The 15,538-nt window shown below is 43.4% G+C and overlaps 1 protein-coding gene across 1 annotated transcript; it reads right to left on the bottom strand.

Annotated features, from left to right (window-relative positions):
* Nucleotides 1–35: 35 nt before the first annotated feature.
* Nucleotides 36–10,340, bottom strand: fscn2b (fascin actin-bundling protein 2b, retinal). The gene is made up of 7 exons (XM_005721672.1): nt 9,895–10,340; nt 9,496–9,594; nt 8,648–9,374; nt 3,227–3,383; nt 2,794–2,915; nt 2,525–2,692; nt 36–2,399 (listed from the first exon to the last, which is right to left on the bottom strand). The coding sequence occupies exons 2-7, from the start codon at nt 9,586–9,588 to the stop codon at nt 2,194–2,196; spliced, it is 1,473 nt and encodes a 490-aa protein (XP_005721729.1). The 5' UTR covers nt 9,589–9,594; nt 9,895–10,340; the 3' UTR covers nt 36–2,193.
* Between the last annotated feature and the right edge of the window lie 5,198 nt (nt 10,341–15,538).

The raw sequence follows: 15,538 nt of genomic DNA, 5'->3' as shown, positions 1-15,538 counted from the left end.
GGCAGCCAAGGTGCATCCAAAAACAGCACCGGCTTTGAGAATAGCAGGTGATGATGAAGAACAAAATTGCTAAATTTGATCCAACAAAATGTAAATGATTTTAACAGCAAACGCAAGAGCTGATTATAAGACATTCAACAGTTTAACCCCTTGAAATCTTGAAATCGCCACAAAGATGAATCTCTCAAGAAAACATTGCAGTTTTTCAGCTTAATAAAGAAAAACAAAAGTCGACTTTCTGACTTTTATAAATTCTGTCTCTCAGGCCACGATATCAAACGTCAGTGGTAAACTTGATTATAGACTGACCAGCCACTTTATTAGGTATACCTTGCTAGTACTGGGTTATGGTACCCTTGGATTGTTTTTATAGCTTTGTAGCAAAGATTCAGTAAGGTGCTGGTCCATAGTTACATGATAGCATCACACACTTGCTGCAGATATGTAGGTTGCACATCCATGATGTGAATCTGCCATTCCACCACATCCTAAAGGTGTTATATTGAATTGAGATCTGGGGACCATACAGTGAAGTCATTCAATATTCAAGAAACTAGTGACGTGGTGCAGAGGCAGCCACCACCAGCAGCAGTCTGAACCACTGATACAGGAGAATTCAAGACTCATCAAACCAGGCCACATTTTTCAGGTCTTTAGTTGTTCAATTTTGGTGAGCCCTTCTGCGTTATAGCTTCCGTTTCTGGTTTGTAGGTGACAGGAGTGGCACCCAGTGTGGTCTTCTGCTGCTGTAGTACATCTGCTTCACCATGTGAGGTGTTCAGAGATGCCCTTCTGCATACCTTGTTTGTAAAGAGTTGGTTATTTCTGTTTCCTATGAGTTTCTCCTCTGATCTATGACATCAATGAGGCATTTTCATCCAGAGAACTGGTGCACACTGGATATTTTCTGGATAGTGTAGTAGTGTCAAAATATCCCAGCATATCAGCAGCTTCTGAAGTACCACCTTGTCTGGCACTGACAACCATATAACGTTCAATTACCTTTCTTTATTATTCTGATACTGAGTTTGAACTTTAGCAGGTTGTGTAGTGTGCCCAAAAGCACTGAGTTTCTGCCATGTGATTGGCTGATTAGGTCATTTTCTGCCAACTGTTGGTCTTTCACCTCATCAGGCCCCAATCAACCGACTTCTTCAAAACACACACATGCTAAGTGCAGTTTTTGACTTCTTGATTTCAGCTATTTAGCACTTGATCAGATGTACCTAATGATGTGGCTGGCAAGTGTATATTGAGTGAGTTCATAATTCCCTGCTAACACAGAAGAAGTTGCATGTAGATAATAAGCTTCCAGCTGCATTGTTTCCATGTAGTCAGAATGAAATAATGTCCATCATAAATCCACAAGGAACACTTTGAAATTGGTCATAGTGTTATTAACTCCTATGGCACGCTCACATGATGTAGTACTGCTAATTTTGTGACATTAATGGGAAGGAAGCATATTTTCAGCTTTTTATGATATCCCTGGTTCCTTTATTTTGATAAAACAATCTTTACCTAAACAAAATAATGCAAGATATGCATTTTTAAAAATCTCTGTGTTCACAAAAGAAAAAGAAAACACACTCCAAGTACGAGTCTCGGGTACAGTCTTTCTCTGTTTCTACAGGCAGCTATTTGAAACCTTGTCACTCTCGTCTCCTAATAACCTCAGTCAGTAGTACCATGCATGACTTCACCCACCTAGAGGGTGACATCACTTCTAATGGTGACTGCGTCTGCCTCAAATGGCACCCTGTGTCACTTGACCTAATGAGTGAACGGTACCATTACATGCCCACACTACAACTTTACTGGCTTGCTCATGTAATACTTGTTTTTAGTGGTTAAAAGGCAAAAAAGATATAGATGGAATGATGAATATACATAAAAGGATGTCATGTCATGTTACGTTATGTCATACTAATAACTAAATCTGTGAAAACATGAAGTGTTCATTAACACTAATTGTTAAAATCCTCACTCAAAACACTGTTCACTTCATTGAGATTCTCTTGGCCTAATATATACATATGCAGTCCTCTCTTTGTTCACCTAGCTATGTGAGCCTCTCTCAATAATGCTCTTTGCAAAAGGAAAAAGAATAACAGTGATTTAGATTCACATTAAGCACTTAATGCCAACAATGAGATGAGCTAGGACTCAGGTTTGGACTAATATTGGTTTGTATTAATACTCCCAGAGGGCTGAGCTGCTCAGGCAGAGTCCATCTCCCTTAAGAGTGCCTCCCTGGTCTCCACGCAGGTATTTGCCATTCTTGCCACGGATGGCGAGACGGCCGTGCTCAAGGAGCTCCAGAGTGAAATCCTCAGGGGCCTCGCCATCTGAACACACCAGCCCGGCACTGTTCACGTACCAGAACCGGCCATCAGCACCTGCAGGGGTTTAAAGTAAATACACCAAAGTCAGACAGAGTAGACAAATTGCAGTAAACAAGCAAATTAGAGCAAAACTAAGCAACCTGGCTTTTTCCAGAAGTATGTTTGATGTATGTGCTGACCTTTAATATGGTAGGCTCCATTGCTGAATTGCACAGTGAAAATGTCATAGACAGATCTGCTGGCATCCAGTGTGTTCGAGTTTCTGTGGTGGCAGATGAATCCATTCTCTCCTCTAAGGATAAGCATGGGTCGGTTGATGAGTTTCAGAGTGAACTGTTCATCATCCCCTGGCAAAAGTCAACATAGTAATGATCAGAAAAAAGAGAGGTAAGAGCCACCTCTTAATTAGCAAAGAAAGGGGCTATAATATAAAGGACTGTCCCCCTACCGATGGAGTCACTGACAGCGACTAACTGGCCGTTTTTCTTGGTACAGATGTATTTGCCATTGCTGGCTTTTAGTGCCACCTTGTGGCCAAGCCACTCCACTGAGAACATGGTGTTTGCTGACCTGTGGTGGAAAAGATTTCACACTTTTTTGAAGTTCAGTGTTTTGGATAATGTGTAAAATAAAACGAAAATTGCCAAAATTTGCTGGGATCATTCCTTCATAACAGTTATTTATCATTCTATGTGATTCACCTGTTTGCTATCTCATGCACTCATTTGACCATCCCTCTTATGTTAACCCTTGCATCTTAATTATCAGTTACTTCTGTTGCAATGAGTCAAATTTATGTAACGTAAAATGTCCAACTGACTAATTTTCAATGATAAATTCATTAATTTTTCTCTATACAACATATAAAAGTCTTCTCTTACAATTCAGTTGCAGTACACTGGACGCCTCCATGAGCCACCAGAGCCCAGCAGTTCCCTTGGCTGGTGCGGAACGTACACTTCTTGGTTTCCTTGTCAATCTCCATCTGAAATGTCTCCATGTCTGTCTCATCTTCCTGATTGGCTGCAAGGCTCACTCCTGGGAGAGACGAAATAAACACATGCTGTCACTGTTACTTTGCTTTAAGCTGGAAAATGTGAGGTGTTTTTAGTGTTGTAGAAACACTGTGATTAAAAATGAAGTCGCACTGATTTGTTTAGCTTGGTCTACAAAAGATCTTGTAATTATATCTGATCCTGTTATTTTTAAAAAATCTTTTAAACTGCACTCTTTATCCCACGTGTCGTCCTCGAATATCTTCCTGAGGGTAAATACATTTTCAGTGATTGCAGCTCTGGATGCAGTTATGAAAAGAGCATACAGGAAATGGAGAAACAAAATAATTATGCCAAGGCAAGAAGATGCTTCTTAAAGTGAAAGTGTTATCAGCTGTTTTAGAGACACAACACTCTCACCGTGAGGCTTTGTGTTGATTACACCAAGACCACTTAACACCTGAACAAAAATCTCACTTGTGACTGAAAAACACTTTATTAAAATCTCTATTATTATTTTAGTATTTCTATTATTTACACGTGAAACAGAAACAGCTGTGACAAACTCTTACTTGGGTACTTTGTCTTCTAGGTTCAAAGGCAAACAGGCTTTACAATTAATCCTCTGTTATTTACTGAATGTAACCCATTAGTTTTAAGTAGATAATTTGCTTCTTGTCTTTTAGTTATTTTGTTGATTGCCACATTTTAACACTGTCCTGAACGCAGAGAGGAAGACAATAGTTTGCCACAAACTGCAAGACAGCTTGCAGAGGGCTAAGCCTAAATTAGATGCATTCCCGAGTATTCCCAATACATTTTCCTAATCCTTTAACAACACTAATCTGCATGCCTCTTATCTCTTCCTGTTCTATTCCCTGGTCATCATTCTCCACCTTCATCCCTTCCCCGATCTTTTCCTGCGTACCCCCTGACCCCCCTCAAGCCCCACCTCCCACCCTCACCCCACCTTTGGCCCTGTCAGTCTGCCCTCCTCACAGCAGGGCTCTGATATAATCAGCTTTCGAGTGCTACCCGTCCAATCCCTCAATCCCCTCAATAAAAGAATAAAGGAAAAACAGGAAGAGACCAGAGGATTTTATGGTCCACACTTAGCAGGATGTGCAGATAATTACCAAAACCTCTCAAAACTCAAACTGAAGGAAGCACGGATGATAAAGCAGAGGGATAACATGGTAAAAATGCAAAAGAACCAATGGCACCGTTTAGTTATAAATAAACTACACTAGAGGGTTACAATAACTTGCTAGGGTCCATAATGAGTATCTATGCTTAGAACTCTGAGGGTATAAGGTCCAGCTTTTTTAACTGTTCCCAGAATTTGATCTAATGTGTGCTTTCAGTTCCTGTGGTCCTTTTCTTTGGAACAAGCTTCCCCCTGACCTGAGGTCAAATAGAACTGTATCTACATGCAAAAGAGGAAAACAAGAGGAAATAAGTCAGACTACACTAGAAGTGTCTTTGATACTAACCACTGTGGGTTAGTATGTAACATGCATGCACAAATTAATGTTTGACACTGAATTTTCCACCTAGGACCATGTTGTACATTGTCACTGAATGAGTTACTAATTTGCTGAGCTGTTAACCTTGTGAAGCAATGGCTTGAATCTGAGACAAGGAGCATAGCAATGACTGATTCTCTTCCAACTCTTAAGAAGACACATAAGATAGTACAAGAGTTCTACTTTACCCCGTTAACTCATTTCGTGGTAGTATCAGCCACCTCAAAAATGATCCCTTTAACTGCTAGCTGCCTGCTCAACTAATTTGAGTCACAGAACTGTAACTCTGTTTATTGTATTGGTGTTTTTGGGGCCTGCTCTAAGATTACTTGTACAAATAGGCTGTGCAATTTTTTTTTGCCCCATTAGGTGAGCAAAATTCAATTATTTTATTTGTATGTAAGCACCAACTAGCAGCTGGCCGTGTTTGCACATTCAAACTGTGCTCTTTACTTATGTAGCTAGCTAACCAAGCTAGCTAGCATTAGCTGATAACTTGGTGCTTCACCCTCTCCTCAAATAAGCTAATAAGCTAACAAGCGTCTGTGTCCAAAAAAACAAAAGGGCAGTGACCAAAATCTTAGGGCTGAGGTTTCAGCTGAGACTCCAGCCGTGGGTGAGGTCAGTAAGTTATAAAAAGAAAAATGTAGCAGTAGCAGTGAGTAGTTTGTAAGTGTTTGCTGCCAAGATGCTGTCATCTATGTAAACTATGGGTGACTGTGGTAAACTGCTAGCAACCAAAGCAATAACAAGGAGGTTTTTGTGCAGCAATGAATACGTCTTTGTGACCTTGTAACTGCTCATTATGATCAAGACATCAAGTGGTTAAAGGTTAATAATGGATGCATGTAAATAACTTTGGCATACTCCAAGACAGATAAACATTCAGCATGTGTGAGAGGCCCGATGACAAATTTTTTGTTGCTTCACTCTACAGCTAATTTCAAATCTCACTGTTGGAAGGAGAAAAGGGGGCTGACACGTGACAAAGATGTCATGGTTACTGAGCCACTGGGATGCTTTAATCACATCTTATTCACACCCGATAAACGTGGTATCATGAAGTCTTACGACTGGTGAAATTATCATTGATCTTAAGTGCATTTGAAGCATAATTTTTAGCCCTTCCACTCTTCAGCTATGCCTGGGGGCCTATCACTCCCATTCTCTCTCATCCCAACTCAATGTCATGCTTTGTCTACCTATTCCATGTGCCCATTTCACACTAATTCAACCCAGAAATGATCTTCACACAGGGCTCAGCTGGGACCTCACAGCTGCTATTTGATAGATGAGAGAAAGGGAGGCAGAGGAAGGAGAGAAGGATGAAGGAAGAGAAAGAAAAGAAGAACAGATAGGGAGGGAGATTAGATATACTGAAAACCAAGCCAGCAATCTGAGGATAAGAAGTGAGATGTTGTCATCAAACAATAAGCACAGCACACACATATCAGTACACTCTCAGGTGTATCTGGAGGACAAACAGGCAGATTCAGTAGTGCATTATTTTGGATCAGACCCCAGAACCAGCTCCACTTCCTGATGTTGTCTTACAGAGCCTGCAAGTGGAGCAGGCCTAACTAATCCATCAACGATTGATGGCTCTGGCGTCAATTATTAATGGTAAGCTGATGCTACTATCCCCATGTCCCTTATTTCTCTCTCTCTCTAAATTCTTCATCCTTTACAACTGCATTTCACTCCAATTATTTTTTCGGCTTATCTGTTACTGAGCTCTGCACGCCTGATCATGTATACGGTATGTGTGCTTTTATGTGTCTGTGGACCTGAAAAGTTTGTGAAAATTTGGACTGTCATCTCCTTTTCACATTCAGGGCAGAGCGGGCCCCTTGTGCCTGAGGAAACGTGATGAGAGGTTTGATAACAGATCTGTATCACACATTAAAACATGCACACTTGTAAACTATATACAAGGAAAATCACAAACACACACTTTCTTCAGTGTTTGATGCTGGTTAAGAATTTATCTGATTCACTCACCTTCCACTGAAACCCTACAAAAAAAGCAATATGACCTGTCACAATGGCATAGCTTGCTAAATAGAGCATATTTACTCTGTCTTTGATTTTTCTTTCCAGTAGCATATAGAGGTTGACTCAGGCTGAGGTTAACAGGTTAGATTAACTGGTTAGAGCGGGATTCGGTGGGGGACAAGTTTTGGCCGCAGGTATGAGGAAGCTTGGGTTTCTGAAAGCAGACTCCCCTCCCACCCTTGCCTTCCAGGAACAGGGGCCAACTTCATCAATAATTCAACACACCTCATCTCACCACTCGCCGCAGTAGGATGGTATGGTAGTGAGTGGGCGAGTGTCTCAAAGAAAGATAAAGCTTTTGTTTGTGCGGGACAAGCGTAGGAAGGGGAAGGAGAGAACAGATACAAAGTATGCTGCAAAAAGTATCCTTGCATGCATGCATGTGATGTGCTACATATATGTGTTTAGGGTTTAACCATTTTCTTCCTTTCCCTTTAACCAATCAGTTTTCAATGCTTTGGTTCCTGCTTGCAGCCCCCACTGCTAACCAGGAACAATGAGTGGTGGGGAGATTCAATTACAGCACCCAGGCCTGAAGTAACTCAACCCTGCAGACAAGAATCTGCAGCCTGTGGATGGCTGTCATGACCAAGTATGCTGACAAGGACTGGGGGGTGTATGCTAATCTGCCCCAAATCCAGTTTCAAATCAGACCAGCAAGCCCTTTGGACCATCAGCAATTGAAACTCTGTGCAAGTCCCTCCTAATGCAAATGCATTTGTAGTCACATGTAATGTAACCCTCACAATTATAGTTTTTGTAGTTTTTCTGCTGCGCTAAACAAAGCCTAATGTCAACGTCAATGAGGAGCAGGTGTAATCCATCAGTACAGTAGTGTGGTGTCATGCCTGCGCGCTGATCAAATAACTCCCCTCCAACAGCCCGATCACAAGACTGAAGAGTAAATACATAATACAGTATCAACAGAGCATTACTCTGCAGTATATTGGTTACAGGCAGCTGTTTCAGTAAGCTCAAGGGGTAAAAGCGTGTTAACAACATTGCCCAACAAAGCCAGAAGGTACATTTGAGAAGGATTGAGAAGGGATTTTCGAAAAGAGCTCTATTTGTAATAGATTATTTAGTGAAAGAAAATGAAAACAAAGGGCCCTTTTTCTGAACATTTCACAATGAGGTATCTGATATTTTAGGAGTATGGAACCATCTTTTTTATTCTTAATACATAAAAAGTGATTGCAAGTTGTTCTTGAGAAGTCTGCTTCTGTTATTCTCCTTGAAATGTATGCACATTAAGTCTGTTATTTAAATAAAATAACTTATTAGTTTAGGCTCGATACTGATGTAGGCCAGCGGCCATGAACACAAATGACGTGCTTGTCTCAGGTCTCAACGATGGGGCTGATAGTCTCCCATATCAGCCCCAGCAATCTTGTTTTCTTTGAGACATGCAGCCACGTACTGTGTTGTTGATGCAACTTGATGTGCAGACTACATTACCCATAATTACCATGCATCCCTTATCGGCTGTCAATTTCTCCTTCATTATGTATGCACATAGGTCTGTGTCTGTCAGCAAAAGCTTGTGTGACCACTCTCGATGGCACCTAAGGTCAGCCTTTGTCCATTTAATCAGACATGTGGGATTCTTTAGGGTACTAGCAAGCTGCCAGGGGAGCAATTTGTGTGTGTGTGTATTGCAAGGATTTAGGATAAAATCTAATTCGCTAGAATATCCTGTCCCTCTGATATTTCTGTGTTTTCCTACCTTGTCTTATGGAGACATATCGCCCATTGGCTGCTGTCAGAACTACTTGAGGGTGACTCTCCTCCAGGTCAAATAGTTCATCTTTGCCTGGTTTCGAACATCGTCCGGACCTCAGGGTCCCTGTAGGACCCATGGGAGACAAATACTTCCCCTCACAGTCTTTGAAGGCCAGCTTCCCACACTTCAGCTCCAACGTGTACGCTGTGGCCCTCCCGCTCTCCATTAGGAGCTTTCCATCATTGCCGAGGAACCGGCTGTCACAGGTCTTTAGGCAATACTTTCCTTCCTGGTAGACAAGGGTCAGGAGCGCTGCCACACCCCAGGGAATGTTCAGATGCACAGCAATTTCCCCATCCTCCATAGAGAGGTGGGCATAACGCTTACGGGCCACAGACAGCAGGTTAGCCTGGGGATGCAGAGCCAGGTGCACTGCCCACAGCTCTGCATCTGTGATCACCTGGGCAAAGCAGGACAGGTAGTCCCGAGAGCCGCCGAAGAAGCGGAGGTACTGCTCAGACTGCAGCGCCCAGCGGCCATCTGACTGAGCCACGATGAGGAAGCGACAGTCTGAATTGTGGCCATCTGCCTCACAGGTGACTTTGCCGTCCTTGTTGGAGGCCAGGTAGCGTCCCAGGTGACTGCGTAAATAGACCACCTGGCTGTCCTGGGAGTCCTGCTCTAAAGTCCATATCTGCTTTTTCTTCAGACTCGGAGCTGACGCATTCACCTAAGAAGCACGAAAAGGTATCACTTGAAAATCTTGCATATACTGATCCAACAGCAAAGCATCACCAGCAGAAATGCAAATCGACACCTTATAGTTTGTCACTCTTATTGTATTTTTATACCTTAAAGCCAAAGGACTCAGCAGTAAGGTAGCGACCCTCGTGATTGATCAGACCAAACTGCAGCTTCAAAGGACGGTTCCCATTTGTGGGCATTTTCACCTGTGGAATTGGAAGAGCAAGAAGAGAGAAGAGTGGAAAGGGAGAAACAAGTTAGCGATGAAGGGGGAAGAAACTTAATTTAAGGTAAAACTGAACACAGAAATAATGGAGGACTAGTGGGTTTTAAAAGTGGAATGGTAGGTGGTGATGTCACGAGGATGATGAAATATAAAAGTTGCAAAGGCAGGAAATCAATTCATTAAGGTACAGTATATAAAGCACTTCCAAGACCACAAATTCCTTCCCCCGCCCATGGCGTCATTACACATTTTTCCAGCCACAGCCTCCTAATTTACTTACTGTGGTTTTGTGGCTTTCCCTCTGCAGTTCCTACGGCTCTAATTCCAGCTCCCAGATTTAAGAGGCTTCTTTCACTGAGCGTCCTCTTGTAATTCTTTTTCTTTTTGCTCTTGCCGGCTCTCACATTCGGTTGATCGGGTCTCCCGGCTCGCCTCCACTGCCGCTACTATTCTCCCTAATCAGGTTAGAGGCAGCAAAGACTTGAGTCAACCTTGATCTCTCTTCAGTCCGGTGTCAACCCCTCTTTCTCTGTAGACTAATTTTGCTGTGGACTGCTTATCTCTGCTTCTGCAGCCTACCCTCGCCCTCTCTCTCTTGTGCTGAACAGTGCTCTCTTGTCCGGCTTAACTCTTGTTCTTGCATGACTTGTTATTCACCCTGAAGGCTCAATCACTTGTTCCCCCCTCTTACTAAACTTCTCTGGGGTTTTGCATTTGCTCCTCCTTTGGCTGCTTTGCCAACTATCTTTAGATCAGTCACATCAAGTACTCTGACCTTCTTCTTCTTCACCTTCCTCGAAGTCTGGGGTTCCTTTTCTTTCTCTTCGTCAAAGAAAAAAAAATCAGGCACAGGTTTGATCAGCGAAGGATAACATCCTCCACAGTCATACTAATTTTATGGTAGAGGATTGAAGAAGTCCTTCACTCTTTCCCTAAACTTAAGCGGTCCATCGCAACTGAACTCAGCAACAAAAGGTGCTCGACTCTGTAATCTTAAGCCTCTCTCTGTCGCTTTTTCCTCCCATCCTCTCCTTCTCTCTCACCGCCTTTCTCTAACCTGCCATGTGTGTAATCCTGCCTTTCTCTGCCTCTGCACCTTATTCCGAGCTCAGCACTTCACCTTTTTCTGTGACGCATAAAGAGGAGCAAGTAGAAACAATGCAAACAAAATATACACACACACAGCCCCGTGTAACCAGAGCACTCCCTGTGCCTTTGGAGTAGTTGCCTGAGTGCAGCTCTCCTTACCTGGCCGTGCTCGGCTTTAGTTACACTCCTTCTCTGATTGCAAGCTCTCTGGGTCAGTCCTTGTGGGAACTATGTCTGAGAGGCAGGGGGAGTCGGACTTTACAACTGAATTTAGGAAAGGAGATGGCGGGCATTAGAAAGGCAACAATAACAAGCTAATCAACATATGGGGTTTTGAATGAATGTGTTTGTGTGTGTGTGGCATAAGCACCTGCAATTGTGTGTGTGTGTGCAATCAAGCTTGCCAATCAGCCTATTGTAAGTCTTCTTTGCGGAGTAAACAGACGTGTCTGTTCCCGAATCCATCTAATCCTCAACCCAATCATCCCAACCTGGCTAATCTACTGACACAACCCCTCCCCAGTCCCTTAACCCCCCCTCCAGACACACACACACACACGCACGCACACTACCCATTCTGCTTGTCAGTGCCTTTAAACGCACACATAGGTGCAATGACCCACAGCAACATACATGTCATCACTGCACACACAAACACATACACACAAAGGTCAGAGGAGGGTCTCAGGGTTCATAGTAAACACCACCCACCTAAAGATTTACTCTTCCTGACCCAGACTTGAACTACACTAAATGTAATGAACAATGCGCACTGCACACAAAATCACACGCTTGCAAACACACATGCTCTGAAGGACGCGGGTGGTGCAATTTTTCCCTTAAGCCTTTCTGGTGGTGACACAATGCAAAGCAGAAGCAAACATCTTAGAAAGAAATTAAAATAAGACTAACAACTAAGCAAAAAACGAATTTACTATTTACTTTCACATCCACATTATACCACACACAGAGCTCTGTTGCTTAACCTATGGAGGACATCCCTTTTTTTGCACACAGTCCGATATAAACCCGCCAAAATCATTTTCAGTATTTGAGAGTTTTTTTGATTCAACAACTGAGACATTAAGGTGAAAAAGCAATAGCAGAGAAAATAAGTTTGCAGTTCATTCTACAAATTCTATCTGGGCGCAAGCAATTGAAAATTTGATGGCGTCTTCTTAAACACACTCAATGATGTGGATAAAAATCACTTCTTAGAAATGTTCACCCTGCTCTTCATTGGATCTCTTGCTGCTAAAAAGCCTGCTGCAGCGTGCATGCACGTGCGTACATGTAATATTTTAATAAGAACAGAAAAATAACAGATATAACACACTTCCATCGTTAAAAATCATCATCAGTCGACCTTTTGCCCTTCTTCATTTGTCTTCAGTTCTGCCTAAAACGGGCAAACTGTACAAACACAGAGGCTGAGGGGGGAAGCGATGGGAGGGGGAGACAGACGTGCTGCACACCAATCAAAAAAGCCATAAACTGTTATTGTTATCAGTGCTATTATTTTCATTACTATCACTATTATCACTAGTACTGTACTTCCTCCTCAGATGTATCCTATCCCACGCATCATTAGCTCACTCTCTGTGGCCCCTGGGGGCTGCGTCATCGTCTGCTGATGTGCCGCCGCTCCTGCTGCTGCTGTCGGCACGGTGATGCCTGTCCATAGCCCAACCAGATGTTTTTTTTTCACCTCTTACTCTGGGACAGCGGCTGTGCCAGGTTCACCGTGGCAACCGTGGGATGGTGCTTTAGAAGCCATTACAGCGATCCTCTGATGACACTCAAATAGCTATCATTACACCTCCTCCAAGGAAACACAGTAAGGGAGGGAGGGCGGGAAAAGAGAGAGATGAAGCAGGGAAGGATGGAGGAGAGGAGCAAGGAGGGGAGGGAGTGGGAGAATCAGATGAAGAATAGGGGGGGGAGGAAGGGAGGAAACGAAAGGAAAGGAAAGGAAAGGAAAGGAAAGGAAAGGAAAGGAAAGGAAAGGAAAGGAAAGGAAGGAAGGCAGCGGGAGGTGGGTTAAGGATATCGGGAAATTACACAGGCAGGCATGGATGGGAAGAGTTAAAGACATACAAGGTGAATGGAAAAGTGGAGGAGCAGGAAAGAAGTGCTGGAGAGAGAGAATGGGGAATTCAAAATGACCGTTTCTGAGTTAACAGCCTCCAGCCTTTTTCTACCCTATTAAGTTCTATTCTGCCATTACTTGGGACTGCAGGGTGCTGCTGCATACCCCACAGTGTCCCCCCTGCTCTTACCCCATCCTAACAGGCACACAGCCACAAATACACAGTCACCCTTTGGTCGGTTTCCTCCTGCAGTCATCTCCACTTTTTAAAAAAATATCTATTTATCTGTTTATTTTTGTTTATCTCCAAGTCTTCCCCATTCTCCCCACTCTCGTGCTCAGTTCATTTCCAGAGGTTGTGAAGTGAATGAAAGAGAGATCAACTGGATCAGTCTTTAAGTCCACTGGTTGTCCTTGTTGTTTGTGCAAAGGCACACCAAAACAAGCTGTAAAGCTGCTGTTGCTGTTGTGCAACAACAGCATCAGCAACAACATACAGTTCTTTACTACCGTAAATCACCTGGCAGGAGGACCCAGTTTTCTATCAAATATTGGTGGGGTAGGGGGGTCTTTTACAGAGTTACCCACTTAAGAATAACTAAACGTACCTGCATTGCTTAGATTTAGATTTAACTCCTCCTCTGGCAGCTGAAAAAAATGAACTATTAAATCAGAATCTGTTTTTTGCAGCTGCCTGTTTTTCATGACAGGAACGCAGGAACAATAGGTGTAAATAACTCTTGAGAGTTCACTTCAACTTCAGAGACTGTAAAGTGAAAAAGGGCAGTTTTTTCAGTGCAAATGAACCAAATGTGCTCATTGTAGTTAATATGAAAGCTCAAGCGTCTTTATAGTAAAAATTTGCGCTCTCCATCCCATCTTGCGTCGTATCAGACTACCTGTGTCCACCTTTTTCTTCCCTGCTTCGCTTTTCTTTACACGCACTTCTGGGATGAGCAGTTCAGAAGGTCACGCAGTGGCTGAGTAGAAAGGTGGAAACCTTTGAAAACAATGTCAATATATGTCACATGTTGCAAATGAGTTTGCAATTTTTGTTACTTTTCCCTCATGTTAAAAATAAATGAATGATCATCCAATAATTCATTCAATAATTCATTCAATTAGCAGCTGTGATAAGGCCTTTTTGATGGCTTGCATAATTAGACAGTTGTATCATCATGCACACACACTGACCCTTGACACACACTGCATGCTCGAAATTTTAATTCCCAAAGCCACCGCGGAGGGGCGGTGTCAGCCTTCTACTTCGGCTCCTCCACAGGATCCTTGCCTATGTATTTTTTGGAGGCTACGAAGACAAAAAAACCGAAAGAGAAGATTGATGCTTGGTTTGTCAGTGTTGGTGCCTGTATGACTGCATGGGGTAGGAGGCAATGAAGTTCTTTAAAAAATGCTTTTAATGTGTCTTGCTTTATGGGGGGCGGTGGTAGTGGTCGGACGAGACTTTATAGAAACTGAAAGACGTCAACACGTCAAACCTTATCAACTGCAAAACATCAGCGCAATTAAAATGAAAGGGGGCGGGGAGTTGGGGGGTATTTCCCCAGTTTCGGTGATTTCGAGTCGTCACCGTACCTGAGCCCTTTTGCTGCGCCCGTATAACCACGCTTGTACGTGGCATTATAAGAGCAGGTTTGACCCTCAGTTTTAGTGCCTGGATGTGTGAATGTGGGTTATACCTCACTGCTAAGCATGCACTTCTCATGTGCTTTTAATCTCATTGGTTTTCTTGCATGCTGATTTGATTATGATCAGGCCAACACACGCTTGAAAGGGTTCAGCGCTGCTCCGGGCAGCCCCATGTGCTCTACTGTAGTATAGTATATTACCCTCGCTTTTCTTTTAAATGTGTCTGAAACGAGGCTTTGAAACAGTCCGGATTAACTGATGTATTGCGTTTCTAAAAACAAACCGCCTCTGAATCATTCATTAATTCACATTTGGCTATTACAGTGCGGGTTTGTGTTTTATGGGCAGAGTAGCTCCTTCCTGTGTGGTAGGAAAGAGTTAATAACGATGGGCTAAACGTGATGAGTGAGGGGACTCTGTGAAAAGCAGCGGGCCAATCCGCGTCAAGATTAACACCTTGTGGCGCCGTGATTGGACTAAAGCTCGCTCGTTGTCGTATGGAACTCAACACCCACGTGGGGGCACGGACCCTCAGTCGAGCTTTCACTGGCTAAGACCCCGCATTTAAGACCCGCCTATCGACGATCTCTCCGTGTTATTGGCCAATCTTCAGCATTCAACCACTCCCCCTTCCTCCCCTCCCCCTCTCTGTCTTGTTTTTCTATCCGAGAGGAAAGGAAATATCCCTCTCGCGAGCTCCGTGGGCTCGCGCGGGCAACCGCGCGGCCGCTTGCGCCATCGCTTCACATCTATCAGGAGGCGCGCGAACTCAGAACAGACATTTCGCTCCGGTCCTCTTCTTTCTTAACGGCTCGAAATTGCGACATAAACCATGGTTCTCTGATATGTTATTTAACTGTATGTCGACATGTGGGTGAAGAGTCAGTCCGCGTTACAGTCAGTTTCCACGAGACGTTGTCTGTTGCGATGTTTCCTTATCTTCAAAGCAGCCAGCCGACTCGCTCTCCCACGAAACTGAACATCCACCGCAACACACACATATCCGCGCGCGCCGTTGCCCGTGTTTATATGTGCAGTGACACGACCGTTAACCTTTAATAAATTAATTATATTACAAAAGATTAACAGGCAAGGA

The sequence above is a fragment of the Pundamilia nyererei genome, unplaced genomic scaffold (genome assembly GCF_000239375.1).
Source record: "Pundamilia nyererei isolate P.nyererei 1_Seehausen unplaced genomic scaffold, PunNye1.0 scaffold00005, whole genome shotgun sequence".
Lineage (NCBI taxonomy): Eukaryota > Metazoa > Chordata > Actinopteri > Cichliformes > Cichlidae > Pundamilia > Pundamilia nyererei.
This window is presented reverse-complemented; position numbering and strand designations above follow the sequence as displayed.

Coding starts and splice junctions, on each gene's coding strand:
- fscn2b (XM_005721672.1), bottom strand. CDS start 9,588: ATGCCCACAAATGGGAACCGTCCTTTGAAGCTGCAGTTTGGTCTGATC. Junction 9,375..9,495: donor CTGAGTCCTTTGGCTTTAAG/GTATAAAAATAC, acceptor CGTGCTTCTTAG/GTGAATGCGTCAGCTCCGAG. Junction 2,400..2,524: donor TGGAGCCTACCATATTAAAG/GTCAGCACATAC, acceptor AAACCCCTGCAG/GTGCTGATGGCCGGTTCTGG.